The 16,852-nt window shown below is 43.4% G+C and overlaps 1 protein-coding gene across 5 annotated transcripts in view; it reads right to left on the reverse strand.

The window, feature by feature from the left end:
- ZHX3 (zinc fingers and homeoboxes 3) overlaps positions 1–16,852 on the reverse strand; it is an 89,251-nt gene that overhangs the window by 10,820 nt on the left and 61,579 nt on the right. For 2 of the 5 annotated variants that reach the window (XM_030914551.1, XM_030914552.1), the window contains exons 2-3: positions 12,809–15,808; positions 12,036–12,134 (exon numbers count right to left, since the gene is read on the reverse strand). In XM_030914551.1, the coding sequence (XP_030770411.1) occupies positions 12,085–12,134; positions 12,809–15,668 (2,910 nt within the window). In that variant the 5' untranslated portion in view covers positions 15,669–15,808 and the 3' untranslated portion in view covers positions 12,036–12,084. Of the gene's footprint in view, positions 1–8,058; positions 8,185–12,035; positions 12,135–12,808; positions 15,809–16,852 lie in introns of those variants that run through there. The other 3 variants (XM_030914554.1, XM_030914555.1, XM_030914553.1) reach the window with 2 other exon arrangements.

Raw genomic sequence — 16,852 nt, forward strand, 5'->3', positions numbered from 1 at the left:
GCCTACAGCTTTGTTCTTTTTGCTCAGGATTGCTTTGACTATTTTAGCTCTTTCTTGGTTCTGTACAAATTTTAGGGTTTTTTCTACTTCTGTCAAGAAAATTACATTGGTATTTTGATAGCAATTACATTGAATCTGTAGATTGCTTTGGATAGTATGGTCATTTTAATGATATTAATTTTTCCAATCTATAAGCATGGGATGTCTTTCCATTTGTTTGTGTCCTCTTCAGTTTCTTTCATCAGTGTTTTACAGTTTTCCTTGCAGAGATCTTTCACTTACTTGATTAAATTTATTCCTAAGTATCTTTTTTTTTTTTGGTAGCTGTTGTAAATCAGATTACCTTCTTGATTTCTTTTTCAGCTATTTTATTATTGGCGTATAGAAACTCTGATTTTTGTATGTTAGCTTTATATCCTGCAACTGTGCTGAATTTGCTTATCAGCCTTAAGAGATTTTTGGGGGAGTCTTTTTGGTTTTTCTAAGTATCAGATCATGTCATCTGCAAAAAGGGACAATTTGACTTTCTCTTTTCCAATTTGGATGCCTTTTATTTCTTTCTCTTGCCTGATTTCTCTGGCTAGAACTTCCAGTACTATGTTGAATAGGAGTGGTGAAAGTGAGCATCCTTGTCATGTTCCAGTTCTCAGAAGAAGGACTTTCAGTTTTTCCCCATTCAATATGATATTAGCGGTGGGTTTATCATTTATGGCCTTTACTATCTTCTTTCTATGCAATTTTCTGAGTATTTTTTTTTTTTTATCATGAAGCGATGTTGAATTTTATCAAATGCTTTTTCTGTGTTTATTGAGATGACCATACAATTTTTGCTCTTCATTCTGTTGATGTGATGTACCACATTTACTGAATGGTGTATGTTAAACCATCCTTGCATTTCTGGTACAAATGCCACATGATAATTTTTTGAGACAGAGCTTCGCTCTTGTAGCTCAGGCTGATGCACAGGGGTGCAATCTCAGCTCACTGCAACCTCTGCATCCTGGGTTCAAGCAATTCTCCTGCCTCAGCCTCTCCCGAGTAGCTGGGATTACAGGCATGTGCCACCATGCCTGGCTAATTTTGTATTTTTAGAGATGGGGTTTCACCATGTTGGCCAGGCTGGTCTCAAGCTCCTGACCTCAGGTGATCTGCCCACCTTGGCCTCCCAAAGTGCTGGAATTACAGGCGTAAGTCACCATGCCCACCCAAGGATTACTGACATATGAGGTTCTATTATTGTTATACTGTTGTTTTCTGATTGTTTTATGTATTTTTTGTTTGGCATTGTAGTTTGGTGGTTTTCTGTAATGGTAGCATTTGAGTCTTTTCCTCATCTGTGTGTTTGCTTTGCCAGTGAGTTTTTTTTTTTTTTTTTTTTTTTTTTTTGAGATGGAGTCTCACTGTGTTGCCCAGGCTGGAGTGCAGTGGCCAGATCTCGGCTCACTGCAAGCTCCGCCTCCTGGGTTTACGCCATTCTCCTGCCTCAGCCTCCCCAGTAGCTGGGACTACAGGCACCCGCCACCTCGCCCGGCTAGTTTTTTTGTATTTTTTAGTAGAGACGGGGTTTCACCAGGTTAGCCAGGATGGTCTCGATCTCCTGACCTCGTGATCCGCCCATCTCGGCCTCCCAAAGTGCTGGGATTACAGGCTTGAGCCACTGCGCCCGGCCCGCCAGTGAGTTTTATACTTTCGTGTGTTTTACATGATGCTAAATGTTGTGCTTTCACTTCCATGTTTAGGACTCCTGTGAGCATTTCTTGTACTGCCAGTCTAGTGGTGATAAATTCTCTCAGCTTTTGCTTGTCTTGGAAATACTTTATTTCTCCTTCATTTACGAAGAATAATTTTGCTAGACATGGTATCCTTGGCTTACTTTTTTTTTCCCCTTCAGCCCTGTTGATATATCATCTCATTTTCTCCTGATCTGTAAGGTTTCTGCTGAAATCCACTGTTAGTCTGATGGGGCTTCCTTTATAGTTGCTTAGACACATTTCTCTTGCTGTCCTTAGAATCATCTGACTTTAGACAGTTTGACTATAATATGCCATGGATAAAACCTTTTTGCACTGTATCTGTTCAGGGGCTATCAGGGCCTCCTATATCTAGATGTCTAAATCTCTTTTGAGATTTGGGAAGTTTTTCACCTATTAATATTGTTTCATTAAACAGGTTTTCTCACTCTTTCATTTTCTCTTAACCCCCTGGGATCCCAATAATTTAGATATATAGTTGCTTTATTGTGTCCCATATGTCACAAAGGCTTTGCGCATTTTTCTTTATTCTTTTTTATTTCTGAGTTATGTCAAAAGACCCATGTTCCAGCTCTAAGATTTTTTTTTTTCTGCTTGATCTAATATATTGTTGAAGCTTTCAAATTGTTTTTTGTTTTTGTTTTTTTTTGAGACGGAGTCTCACTCTGTCGCCCAGGCTGGAGTGCAGTGGCCAGATCTCAGCTCACTGCAAGCTCCGCCTCCCGGGTTCCCACCATTCTCCCGCCTCAGCCTCCCATGTAGCTGGGACTATAGGCGCCCGCCACCTCACCCGGCTAGTTTTTTGTATATTTTTTTTAGTAGAGATGGGGTTTCACCGTGTTAGCCAGGATGGTTTCGATCTCCTGACCTCGTGAAGCTTTCAATTGTATTCTGTACTTTGTTTCATGAAGTCTTCTGTTCTAGAATTTGCTTATGACCCATATCTCTTTGATAAAAATTATCATTCATTTCCCAAATTGCTTTTATTTCTTTTTCACATTCTCTTATATCTCACTGAGCTTCCTTACACTCAAACATTTGAATTCTTTTTCTGGGATTTTGTGAGTTTATTTTTCATTGGAATCTATTGCTGGAAATTTATTGTGTTCCTTTGGAGGTGTCATATTTCCTTGCTTTTTCAGGTTTCTTATGTCCTTATGTTGGTATCTGCACATCCAGTGTAACAGCTGCTTCTTCCAATTTTCTGCATTTCCATCTGTAGGGGAGGACTTTTTCCTAGACGTATCTATGGTGTCCGCTGGGTAGGACACTTTGGCTTTGATTCTTGGTATGTGCAGTAGTGTAGTCTCTGCATGATTTCTTTGGCTATAAATAGCCTCAGTGGTGTCTGTGATATCCTCAGTGGCTCAGTAGTTATTAGTGGAAGGTATGGTAAAATTTTGCTAAGGACTGGAATGCCAGGTGGGCCATTCTCCAGGCACCAGTGGTAGCAGCAGTGGGCTAAGCATGCCTATCTTTGGACCCCAGAGCAGCATACAATGGCACCAGTGTTAGTGGGTCCAAGCAGGCTGATTCTTGGGCTTTCAGGTGGCTTACTCGGATGTCAGTAGTGGCAGCAGTTCCCAGGCATGTGGGCAGGTTCTCAGGCCCCTGGGCAGCTGGCGTGGCATGGGAGATGGCAGTGACAGTGTTGAAATGACCCTCTGGGTCCCAAGTGATATGTGCTTGTGTTGGCAGTGGCTGCAACAGGCTGGGCAGCCCATTCTCCAGGCCCACAAGTGGTACATACAGGTAGTAGTAGCCAGGTGGGTAAGCCCCAACAACCTCAGGCACCCAAAAAGAGCATTCAGGTGCCAATGGTAGTGGGCTAGGCTGGGCAGTCTAATCCTCAGGCTCCCTCTGATGTGTGCAGCTGCCAACCAAGGTGGGCAGGGGCAGGGCAATCCCCATTCAGAATGCTTGGATAGGGAGTGGCAGTGCTGTACTACTGCCTTCCATTGAGGAGCATGGGGTTGCTGGCCAGTGGGGAATGCATGTGCCACTCACATCTCACTCAGCTCCAGTGGTACTGGTGCCTCAGCCCCTGCTATGGTAGTTGGCACCATGGTTGTGCCTCAGCCACAACAGCAAGAGCATATGCCTTGTAGTGCTTCAGCCTCAGCTGCAGTAACTCAGTCACTTGCACCTCAGCTCTGGGGAAAACAGTTTGCAGTTCTCTTACACCTCAGCCCTGGCACGCAGGGACTCCAGGACAGTGTACAGTCTTTTGGGGACTGGGCTTTAAATGGCATCTTGCTGTAGCTGTTTAGTTCTCAGGAAGTGTGGGGGACCCAGTGCAAGCTCCCTTCTGGAGTAGTGCCATTGAACTATCTCCTGACACCTCGCGTGTTAAATTTCAGGGACTGCAAGGGCTGAGGAGCTCTCCCATGGCTAGAACTGCAGAATCCTTTCACGGTAGAAATGTGGACCACTGAGGGTCTCTCACTTACCTTTTCCCCATGCTGGGGGGTCTCTCTCAGTTCCCCACCAATCCCAGCTGAACAAGCTGCCTTGCTTCTTTTTCCTTCCTTGTTTCCTGTCTCTTTTCTGTGATTTCCAGTGTTCTGTCTTGGATAATCTATTCAAAGTGTGATTACTCTCTATTTTTGTTCTTAATGGAAGAGGCAAGTACAAAATGCCTCTAGTCAGCCATTTTGGTTGGGTCTTCCTGGATTTTCTTATTTCTGTAAAAATGTGACTATGCTTTTGATAGATTTTACATTGACTCTGTAGTTGGCTTTGGGTTGTATCTACATCTTAATGTCAATCCATGAACATGAGATATTTTTCTATTTATTTAGGTCGTCTTTAATGTTTTTTAGCAACATTTTGTAGTTTTCAAGACACAATTCTTTTGCCTCCTTGGTTAAATTTATTCCTAAGCACTTTTTCTTTTTGATACCATTGTAAATGATACCATTTTTTAAATTTTCTTTTCAGATTATTCATTGCAAGTGCATAAAAATACAACCAATTTTTTTAAACAGATAGGGTCTCACTATGTTACCCAGGATGGCCTCCTTGAATTCCTGCCTCAGTGTCTCAAGTAGCTGGGACTACAGTTATGTCACTGTGCCCAGCTAAATATAACTGATTTTTTTTGTGATTTTATATCCTGCAGCTTTGCCAAGTTCATTTATTAACTTTTTTTTTTTTTTTTTTTTTAATGGATTCAAGTTTTTTGCTTGTTTTTTTGAGAAGGAGTCATACTCTGTCACCAGGCTGGAGTACAGTGGCACGATCTCGGCTCACTGCAACCTCTGCCTGCCAGGCTCAAGTGATTCTCCTGCCTCAGCCTCCTTAGTAGCTGAGACTAAAGGCATGTGCCACCATGCCCAGCTAATTTTTGTATTTTTAGTAGAGACGGGGTTTCATCATGTTGGCCAGGGTGGTCTCGATCTCTTGACCTTGTGATCTGCCTGCCTTGACCTCCCAAAGTGCTGGGATTACAGGCGTGAGCCACTGCACCCGGCCTCAAGTTTCTACATATATGACCATGTCATCTGTGAACAGAGATCATTTTACTTCTTCCTTTCGAACTTGGATACTTTTATTTATTTTTTTTTTTGCCTAACTGCTCTGGCTAGAACTTCCAATACTGTTTTGAACAGAAGTGGCAAAAGTGGGCATCTTTATTTCCTGATTTTAGGGGAAAAGTTTTCGGTCTTTCACCACTGTTGAGTATGATGTTAATTGCGGGCTTTTCATATATGGTCTTTATCATATTGTCGTATTCCTAGTTATTGAATGTTTATCGTCATGAAAGCATGTTGACTTGTCAGACGCTCTTTCTGCTTGAATTAGGATGATGTGTTTTATTCTCTTTATTCTTTTAACATGGTGTATTACATTGATATTCATGTGCCAGGCAATCCTTGCATTGCAGGGATAAATCCCACTTGGTCATGAGGTATAATCCTTTTAGTATGCTGCTGAATTTGGCTTGCTATTTTGTTGGGGATTTTCTTATCTATATTCATAAGGGATATTAGTCTGTAGATTTCTTTTCTTGTAGTGCCCTCGTCTTGCTTTGGTGTCAGGGTAATGGTGACCTCATGAGTTAAGAAGCGTTTACTCCTCTTCAATGTTTTTGGAGGAGTTTGAGGAGAAGTGGTGTGTTAATTCTTTCAATATTTGGAAGAATTCACCTGGGGTCCTAGACTTTTCACTGTTGGAATGTTTCTGATAACAGATTCAATCTTCTTACCAATTATTGATATATTTTGGTTTTCTATTTCTTCATCAGTTGATTTTGGGAGAGTGTGGGTTTCTAGGAATTTCATCTAGGTTACCCAATTTATTGGCACATAACTGTTCATAGTAGTCTCTCATATTCTTGTGAAAATATATTCATGTGAAAATGTAACATCCCCTCTTTCCTTTCTGATGTTAGTAATTTAAGTCTTCTCTTTCATTCTTATTTAAAGGTTTGTCAGTTTTGTTTTTTTAAGAACCAACTTTTGGTTTCATTGATTCTCTATCTCTGCTCTAACCTTTATTTCCTTCCTTCTGGTAACTTTGGGTTTTGTTTGCTCTTTTCTAGTTCTGTAAAGTGTACATTTAGGTTACTGATTCGAGATCTTTAAAAAAAAGTTTAAGACATGGGGTCTCACGTTGTCACCCAGGCTGGAATGCAGTGGTGCAAGCATAGCTCACTATAAACCCAAACTCCTGGTAAACAATTCTCCCACCTCAGACACCTGAGTAGCTGGCACTACAAGAACATGCCACCACACCTGGCTAATTTTTTTTACTTTTTTTGCTGAGACAGGATCTTACTTTGTTACCCAGGCAGGTCTCAAACTCCTGGCCTCAAGTGACTCTCCTGCCTTGGTCTCCCAAAGCACTGGGATATAGGTGCAAGCCACCATGCCCGACTGAGTTTTATTTTTTATTTTTTGAGACGGAGTTTCGCTCTTATTGCCCAGACTGGAGTGCAATGGTGCGGCCTGTTCACTGCAACCTCTGCCTCCTGGGTTCAAATGATTTTGTCTCAGCCTCCCTAGTAGCTGGGATTACAGGCGCCTGCCACCATGCCCAGCTAATTTTTGTATTTTTAGTAGAGACAGGGTTTCACTATGTAGGCCAGGCTGGTCTCGAACTCCTGACCTCTGGTGATCCACCTACCTTAGCCTCCCAAAGTGCTGGGATTACAGGCATGAGCCACTGCGCCCAGCATGAGATCATCTTTTTTAATGTATGCACTTACTACAGATTTACTTCTTAGGATTGCTCTCACTATGTGCCATAAGTTCTGGTATGTTGTGTTTTCATCTGTCTCAAGGTATTTTTTAATTTCCCTTATGATTTCTTCTTTGACCCACTAGTTTTTAAATAGTGTGTTCATTTCCACATATTTGTGTATTTCCAGTTTTCTATTTTCAATGTCTAGTTTCATTCCACTGAAATTGGAAATGTACTCTGTATAATTTCAGTTTTTAAAAATTTATTAACACTTGTTTCATGGCTTAACGTATAGTTTATCCTGGAGAATATTCCATGTGAATTTGAGAAGACTGTGTATTCTGCTGTTGTTGGGTGGTATTCTGTTTATGTCTACTTCATCTAATTTGCTTGGAGTGTTGTTCACATCCTCTGTTTCCCGACTGTCCTTCTATCTGGTTTCTATATCCATTGTTAGACATTGAGTATTAAAGTCTCCAACTATTTTTGTATCTCTCTCCCTTTAATTCTGTCATTTCGGGCCGGGCGCGGTGGCTCAAGCCTGTAATCCCAGCACTTTGGGAGGCCGAGACAGGCGGATCACGAGGTCAGGAGATCGAGACCATCCTGGCTAACATGGTGAAACCCCGTCTCTACTAAAAAAAAAATACAAAAAAAAGAAAAAAAAAACTAGCTGGGCGAGGTGGCTGGCGCCTGTAGTCCCAGCTACTGGGGAGGCTGAGGCAGGAGAATGGCGTAAACCCGGGAGGCGGAGCTTGCAGTGAGCTGAGATCCGGCCACTGCACTCCAGCCCAGGCGACAGAGCGAGACTCCGTCTCAAAAAAAAAAAAAAAAAAAAAAAAAATTCTGTCATTTCGGTTTCACATGTTCTGGAGTCCTGTTAGAGATCTATAGTATATCTTTTATCAATATAATATCCTTCTTTGTCTCTTGTAACCTTTCTTGATTTAAAGTTTATTTTGTGTGCCTTTTTCAAAAGAGCACACTGGAGGTGAAGAAGGAAGCCCTTGGCTTTCCTAAAGCTGATCCCAAAGTGAAGACTTTGAAGGCCAAGAAGGTAGTGCTGAAAGGCATCCACATAGCCACCCCCCCAAAAAAAAAAAAAGATCCACACATCACCCACCTTCCTGTGGCCCAAGACATTATGACTCCAAAGGCAGCCTCAGTATCCTCAGAAGAGCACTACCAGGAGAAATAAGTTTGACCACTATGCCATCATCAAGTTCTCACTGACCAGTGACCACTGAGTCTGCCATGAAGAAGACAGAAGACAACAATACACCTGTGTTCACGGTGGATGTTAAAATCCAAAAAGCACCAGATCAGACAGGCTGTGAAGCAGCTCTATGACACTGATGTGATCTAAGTCAACACACTGATCAGGGCTGATGGAGAGAAGAAGGCATATGTTCAACTGGCTCCTGATTACAATGCTTTCTATGTTGCCAACAAAACTGGGATTATCTCAGCTGAGTCTGGCTGGCTAATTCTAAATTATATATTTATATATAATTGCATATATTTACTATATATTATATATATTTTTTTCTCCAGGAAAAAACAGATTATTTTGTCTAGTGATAATATAGCCACCTCAGCTGTCATATGGTTACTATTTTCTAGGTGTATCTTTTTCTATCCTTTTACTTTCAACCTCCTTGTGTCCTTATATCTAACATGAGTCTCTTAAGACAGCATATAAACACTTTATTTTTTTTACTCCAATCTGCCAATCTTTGTTTTTAATAGAAGAGCTAAATCCCTTTACATTTAAAGTAATTACTGATCAAGGATTTACTTCTGCCATTTGGCTATTTGTTTTTCATTTGTCTTATATGTTTTTGATTCCTCAATTCCATCACGACTTCCTCTTGTATTTATTTGTTCATAATGTACTGTTTTGATTCTGTTTTGTTTGCAATGCACTAATTTGTTTTATTACACAGATTACATCTTACTACATTCTATGCCCATTAATACAGATTTATAATTTTTTAATGAATTTGTCTTTTAAATTATAAAGCACAAAGAGAAAAAGTTATAAACCAAAAGTACAATAGTACTGGCTCTTATATTTACCTCTAAAGTTATCTTAACTACTGCTCTTTAATTTTTATTATGGCTTCAAGTTTCCGTTCAGTATCCTTTCATTTCAGCCTGAAGGACTCCCTTTAGCATTTCTGCTAGGGCACGTCTACTAGTAATAACTCCTTCAATTTTATTTCAAAATGTCTGGATTTCTCTTTCATTTTTGAAAGACAGTTTTGCCATACATAGAAATCTTACTTTAGAGGTTTTTTTTTCTTTCACGACTTTAGATATGTCATCTTGCTGCCTTTGGGCTTCCAAGGTTTTTGATGAATTGGCTGTTAATCTTGTCGAAAATTCTTTGTATGTGACGAGTTGCTTCTCTCTTGCTTTCAAAATCCTGTCTTTAGGTTTTGACAATTCTAATATGTCTTGTTGTGGACCTGAGTTCATCCTGCTTGGATTGTATTAGCTTTTTGGATGTGTAGATTCATGTCTTTCATCGGGTTTGGGAAATTTTCTATCATTTCTTCAAATATTCTTTCTGTCCCTTTTCTTTTTCTGGGATTCCTATATGAGTATATTAGTATGAATATACTAATGAATATAATAACTGTATGAATATATCAGTATATTAGTATGTTTGATGACGTCCCACAGCTCTCTCAGGTGTTTTGTCTATATTTTTTTTCTTTCTGTTCCTTTGGATAATTTCAATTATTTTCTCTTCAAATTCACTCCTCTCTTCTTTTGCATGCCCAAATCTTTGTTGAATCCCTCTAGTATGTTTTCCATTTTAGGGATTATACATTTTAGCTCTAGAATTTGTTTGGTTCCTTTTCATAATTTCTATCTCTTTATTGATATTCTCATTTTGTTCATGCATGGTTTTCCTGATTTCCTTTAGTCCTTTGTCCATGGTTTCCTTTAGCTCACTGAACATACTTAGGATAGATGATTTAACGTCTCTGGGTAATAATCCCAATGGCCTTCCTCAAGGATGGTGTCTGTCAATTTTTCTCCTGTGAATAGACCATATTTTTCTATTTCTTTTTATGTTTTGTAATTTTTTGTTGAGAACTGGACATTATGAGTATTACATTGTGGTAACTGAGAATCTAATTCTCTCATGCCTCAGAGATTGTTGATTTTTGCTTACTGAGGGCTAGAGCCAACTATTTGTGACTTTTCCAACTATTTCTGTGAAGTGTGTATTCTTTGCAGTATGAGGTCAGTGCAGTTTCTGTTGTGGTATCTCTGTGGTTAACCAGTGACCTAAGATTTCCTTAAATATCTGGCTTGCCAAAAGGAGGAATAAAGAAAAAAAAAAAAAAATAGGTACTGTCTCTTTAAAACCCCTTGTGGCTAGAAAGCTCCTTCTGCCCAAGGGAGCTGAGACAATGATCAGCCTCTGCACTGGCCCCCTCAGTGATTAAATGCAGTCATCAGCAATCAAAACATAAAAACTTGATATATATGTTTTTTTGAGATGGAGCCTCACTCTGTTGCCCAGACTAGAATGCAGTGGTGTCATCTTGGCTCACTGCAACTTCTGCCTCCCAGGTTCAAGTGATTCTCCTGCCTCAGCCTCCCAAATAACTGGGATTATAGGCACTCACCACCATGCCTGGATAATTTTTGTATTTTTAATAGAGACGGGGTTTTACCATGTTAGCCAGGCTAATCTCAAACTCCTGACCTCAAGTGATCCACCCACCTCAGCCTCCCAAAGTGCTGGGATTACAGGTATGAGCCACCACACCTGGCCACAAAACCTTGACTTTTGGAGGACAAAGTTGTTATTGCCCACCCTGGCACCAACAGTCTGCACCAGGAACATCTTCCACAGTTGCCTGCTGCAGAGCTTGGGGATGCTGCTATGTGAAACAAAAAAAAACCATCAAAATTTATAAGCCTCTCCATCAAGCTCTTCCCTGGATGTTGCAAGAGTTCAACTAGACTTCTGAGTCCCAAAACAGTTGCTTGAGACAATTACTGCCAGTTCAATTGTTTTGGTGGAGGAAAGGATTCCTGGTGCTGCTACTATCATCTTCCATAACATCATTCTCCATGTCAGCTTTTGTAATAAACTTGTTCAAATATCCTCATCTCTCTTGAGCATGACACCCTGGCCTACTGGTATATCACAAGAAGCACAGAGCTGGGTATAACATAATGGCCAACTTAGCAACTTGGACAAGACTTGCAGGAGAGACTACCTGCTCTGCATTATAAAAAGGTCAAACCAGCCGTAAAAACCTGTTGTTCTGACTCCAGGGTGTGCCATCAGCTACTTTATAAAGCAAGCTGTGAGCTGTGGGCCCCAAAGGAGGGGAGTGTTTTGTTGTACTCTTGCCCTACTGAAAACATGTCTGGAGTTGGACGAGGCCATAAGGGAGCCAGTGGCCCTGTGTACTCCAACCCTAACTGCTGACTAGTGACTTTAGGCTCCACCAGGTGTTTGCTCTCACTGTGGGCTTTGTGGAACTGGATTTTGCCTTAGTATGTGAACATGAGAAGAATAGGCTTTCTGCAAATACTAAACCGATGGATGACGTGGTACTCCCCGCCCCCACCACCCTACCAAATTATGGGCCAACAAGGAAGTCTCTTTTTCCTTAACTGAGTGAAGAAACAACAGGCTAACTATGTTTCAAATTGTTGTGTTCAAATGAATTTAAAATATTCAGAGAAAGAAAAAGAATTTTGTCCTTTTTAAGACATCCTAAGTAGAAAGCAGCTGGGGTGGAGGAGCTGGGATTTGCCAGGCCAAAATAAACAAACAATAACGGTTGGCTATTGTACGGAAACAATGGAACAACATCCAGGAAATTCTGTCGGATTTCTGCGGGACAGGGCACTACGGTTGGCCCTGGGGATGAGGTGCCAAACACCAGGCCCCACACTGAGGCAGCTCATGCCAAAGTCACCAGGGAACCATCACATTGCCCAACACCACAGATACTGTCTCCTGTACCCCCTCCCACCATTGCCAACTCAACTAGCAACGCTGCCATTTTGGAACCCCCAATCCCTTCAGCTTCTACAACACTCCGCCCTCCTGGCTCTCACCTGAGCTTCTGGCTGCCCTCTGATGGGGTCTCTAATGAGAACACAAATGTCAAAGGGTAAGGAGGGAAGGGAGAGGCTGGGAACTCAGTGACCAGGAACCTAGAAAATCAACACGTAATAACATGACTTGTCTGTGGCTTCAAAACTATGTCTTAAATAAAAATAACCTTCTATAATACATTTCGCTTTTGAGTATGATCTAGAGAAACTGAGGAACAAAATTCAAGCCTTTAATTCCATATGTGTCAAAGAAGGAAGGTGATTTTCCATTATAATAAACATTTCTTCTACATCAGGAATAACGAGAGAAACACAAGACTTCCATCATTGGAAAAAAGCACATTATGTATCTAAGGACAATTAAAGGCTCTCTTTCCTTTTGTTCATCAATTTGAGCTGAATTTCAACTCATGTCCTATTGCTCTCTCCTACCCAGTGGCTGTGGATCTGCCTGACTCAGAGGATGTTCTGACCTGTTTTCCTATTGCTAAGAAATGGCTAGAAAAGCTTGGACCCTTTAGGGTCACCATGTTCCTTCCCCTGCGCAGGTTTTTAAAAACACATGAAACAAAAAACAGCTCTCAACCATTTATCATATTATGTTCCTATGGCTCCTGTTGCTAGTTGTCCTCTGAAGCAGCCAGGCAGTTAATGCTGCTGCCAGGCAGTCTTAGAGACAGCAGATGCCCCTGTGCAGTAAATTCAGCACCCAACCATAAGTGCATCCTCCCCTTACCCACACAGGATAGCCATGCCCCCTGTTGACTCCTTACCGAGCTGACGTCCAGCCTGGGGACTCGATGTGTCAAAGGGCTCTGAGTTGGCCTCAGGGACACTGGGCTCCCACGACTCACTGTTCTCAGACATCTCTGAATAGGTGTCACCCATCCCTTTGTGAACTGCTGTGAGCTCACCAGTACCAGGGCCCTGGTCCTCACTGCCTGTGTCTGCCACGGCTCTGGTCTCCTCCCCCATTTTCTCAGCAAACCACTGCTTGACTTGCTGGGAGCTCATCTGAGTCTTGTCACAGAGGTTCTGCAGGTCCTCTTCATACAGCATCTTGTGTGTTATGTAATAGTCCTGCAGGAGCTCCCGGTTGCCAGGGGCAATGACCAGTAGACCTGGTGGAAAGTTGCCTCGCTTATAGTCTTCGTACCACTTGAGTTGGCCATTCTTCAGTGCGTACCTGCTGTCTCCAAACCAGCGCACCACCTCTGGCCGCGGCAGACCCGTCTGGGCCATGATGGAGTCATAGTCCTGGTTGCTTGGCCACTGTGTCTGGACAAAGAGCTGCCGCAGCAAGTGCCGCTGCTGGGCAGTCTTTTTGCAGCTCACTTTGCCTGGGAGCTGCTCTGCCAGTTTGTTTGACCCATCATCCTCAGGGTCACAGGCACCCAGCCCTGGAATCTCGTTCCTGCCATTGGCTTCAGTGACCCGCAGGTTCTTCAGGTTGATTTTAATGGGGCTGACTTTGCGCTCTGCCAACATATGACTGCTGGGCATTTCCAGAGAGCCATTTTCACCAGAGACCCTTAGCTCACTGGCCAAATCCTCTTCTCCACCCTCATCCTCAACAGCCTCCTCTTCCTCCTGAGAGGCATTCTCCTCGGCCTTCTTGGTCTCCTCAGCATTCACTTTTTTCCGTCTCTCTGAAAACCAGCTATCAATTTCTCGTCGGGTCATTTTGGTTTCACTTCTCAGGCGGTCCAGTTCCTCATCAAGAGGAAGAGGGTTTTGTGCAAAACTGCTCTCCAGGGCTCTGAGCTGCTCAGGGGCTCTCTCCTTGTATTTGGTTGGTGTGAAGTCAGGAGTCTGGTGCCAAGATTGTCGTTTGGCAGAAGTGTGGGTTGCTAGTGTGGCTGTTGTCGGGATGCAGGTTACCTCAGGGACCTTGGACGATGGGGAGAAGGACACCTCTGGTACAGAGTCAATGATCATGGAGCTGTGATCTCCAGGCATCATCACTCTGGAGCCCTTCAAGTTCCGGCAGTGGTATCTACGGTCACTGAACCATTTCCGCACCTCTCTGGTACTGAGGCCCGTCACTTTGGTGAGATGCTCAACTTCGCTCTGCCCTGGGAACTGGTTCCGACAAAAGCTCCCTTTCAGAGCTGACAGCTGTTCATGAGATTTCTTGTTTTTGTACATGCTAGCATCAAGGAAGGCTTGGGAAGTTATACTGGGACAGGCCGTGAGGAGCGACTGGGCCGCATTGACCACCTTCACAGCTGACGTTGTATTTGAACACACAGTGTTAATGGGTGCCACACCTGGCTGCTTGGGCACAGATGTCACCGTGAGGGGCAGAGAGGAACTTGTTGCTTGCAACCCATTGGCCATCAATGGCTGAGTGACCAGAAGTCCCCCTCCTGTACCCTCTGGCTGCCCCACAACATGACCTGGGAGAGCGGCCTGGATGAGATGCTGTACATTGCCAGCACTGGCGACGAGTGGGGTATTTAGAACCGTAATTGTGGGCTGAGGCACAGACTGGATGACTGTATTGAACATCTTTTTCCGGGCATCCTCAATCTCCTCAGGGGACCAGCTGATCCCCTGCTTCAGCCTTTGGGCTGTGAACCAGATCTTGAGCTGTTCTTCTGGATACTTGGTCACCACAGTCAAATAGCAGAGCTCGGCTTTGGTGGGGTAGGGGAACTTGTGGAAGGAGTTCTTCAGGAAGCTGTTAGAGTCCATGGCTGCATTGTACGTTGGAATGCTGCTCAGGGGGATCATCACTTTGGGAAGGGCCTTGGCTGTGGGCAGTGGCTGGTGGGCATGGTGTTGGGTATGCACTGGGGGCTGCTGCTGGAGGGAGAGGAACTGTGCTATGCCAGCTGGCAAAACTGGCACTGTTCCTATCAGGGGCCCGTTGGCAGCATGGGGGTTTTTTGCAGAGCTGGCAGATGCCTGGCTGACTGGAACTGCCCCATTGATGAAGGAATGGTCCCCCTCTCTCACCTCCATTTCTCCAGTCGACAGCTTTGGTAAGGCCTCACCCACAGGCTGGCTAGGGACATTCTCCTTGAGTGTATGAATTTTTTTGGCTTCAGCTTTGCCTTTCATTATCTTCATGATTGGAGTTTTGGTAATGATGATTTCTGCCTGTCCATCGGCCCCTTCGGCACTGGGCTCACCTGCTAAGTCAGGAGTGCTGGTGCTCTCAGGGACGCTCTGCTCCACAACCACATGATTGTCTGGCTTGGCCACATTCCACACAAAGCTGGCTTCCCCGGAGTGACACGTGGCATTGTGCAAGGAAAGCCCCTCAGGGGTTTTTGCCAGAAAACTGCACCCACTGCATACAAAAGTTGGGTCTTTATTAAAGTCTGTGTGCTCTGAGTTTATATGTCCCACAAATTGAGTCATATCATGGGATCTGAAATCGCAGTATTTACAGGAATATAAATAGCCATCTAAAGTGCTCCGATGCCCATTGGCCAGTGCAGAGCCATCAGTACTGCTGGGGTTCTGTGCTGCCTCACTGCTGGCAACAGGTGCTTCTGGGGGCAGATCCTGCTGAGGTCCTTCAGGCAAGGTCTCAGCGGGCTGGGCCTCCATGCTGGCATCCTGCACCACCACCGTCTTCACTGGGATCATGCATGGTGTGGTGGATTTCCTCTTGCTGGCCATGGTGACAATCACTGGGTGATCAGCAGCTGAGAGCTTGTCCCATCAGGGGCCTCACAATACAAGTTCCGGCTTCTCGATGAAACAGTTTCTAAGTGCAGCCTTTTCAGTTGTTTGCAGAAAGCAGGTTTTCCCTATTCAATCTAAGGAAAGGGAGAAAAAAATGATTAAGTTCTCTTAAGTGCTTTCTGTATATTTCTCAGATACCCAGAGATATTCCACTGCTTGCCTTCTACCATCTAGGTGTTTTCACAGTAAGTTCAATCAGCAACTTGGAGGAGAAGTCTGAGTTAGGAACCCCCAATGACAAAAACTGGACCCCGAAGAATGACCTGGGGATGGTCCAATACCAACTGATAGACTTAAGCAACGTATTTTTGTTTCTTTCCCACCACCCACTACATATCGTTGCATTAAGTAACTCAGATTAAAAAACAAAAACACACTCTTTTTGGACCTCCAAATTAATTCTGACCATGTCAGAGTGAGAACAAAAGATCCTAGTGTAATTCTTGTTTACATTTTGGACCAACATGGGTTTTTCTTTTCATAGCCTTCCCACATATGAGAACAAGATGACGCCTCTGTCTCTTCCAAGCCAGGCCCAGGGACCAAGTTAGCTGCAGTATGTGAACGGAAGGGGTGGGGTGGGCGGGGGTGCCTGGGAAGACTGGCTGCTGTAAGAGCCAGGCCTCTGTGGCCTTTCCTTGCCTGCCACACTTATTCCAGGCCACAGAAAAGTGATCACCTTACAGTTACTGGCTGTACATCCCCCAGATCACTGTTACTCAGATGAAACCAAAGCTCAGAGGGTCAGGGAATCCACAGAACCACTTTGTGGCCCAGCAAGCTGTACATTCTCTATCTGTGTACAAGAACTCAAAGTGTGGTCTCACCTTGAGTGCCCGACCTTGTAACTGTGCTTTTTCTTATTTTTTTGGGTACCTTTATTGTTTCATAAAAAACTATTACATCTCTGAGCTCTTTGAAATGTATTTCATTTTATTTTACTTTTTCAAACAAGGTCTCCCTCTGTTGCCGAAGCTGGAGTGCAATGGTGCGATTATGGCTCACTGCAGCCTTGACCTCCTGGACTCAAGTGATCCTCCCGCCTCAGCCTCTCGAGTAGCTGGGATTACAGGCATGTGCCAACACACCTGTCTACTTTTTTTTTTGTAGAGACAAAA

This window comes from Rhinopithecus roxellana, chromosome 13 (genome assembly GCF_007565055.1).
Source record: "Rhinopithecus roxellana isolate Shanxi Qingling chromosome 13, ASM756505v1, whole genome shotgun sequence".
In the NCBI taxonomy this organism is placed as follows: domain Eukaryota; kingdom Metazoa; phylum Chordata; class Mammalia; order Primates; family Cercopithecidae; genus Rhinopithecus; species Rhinopithecus roxellana.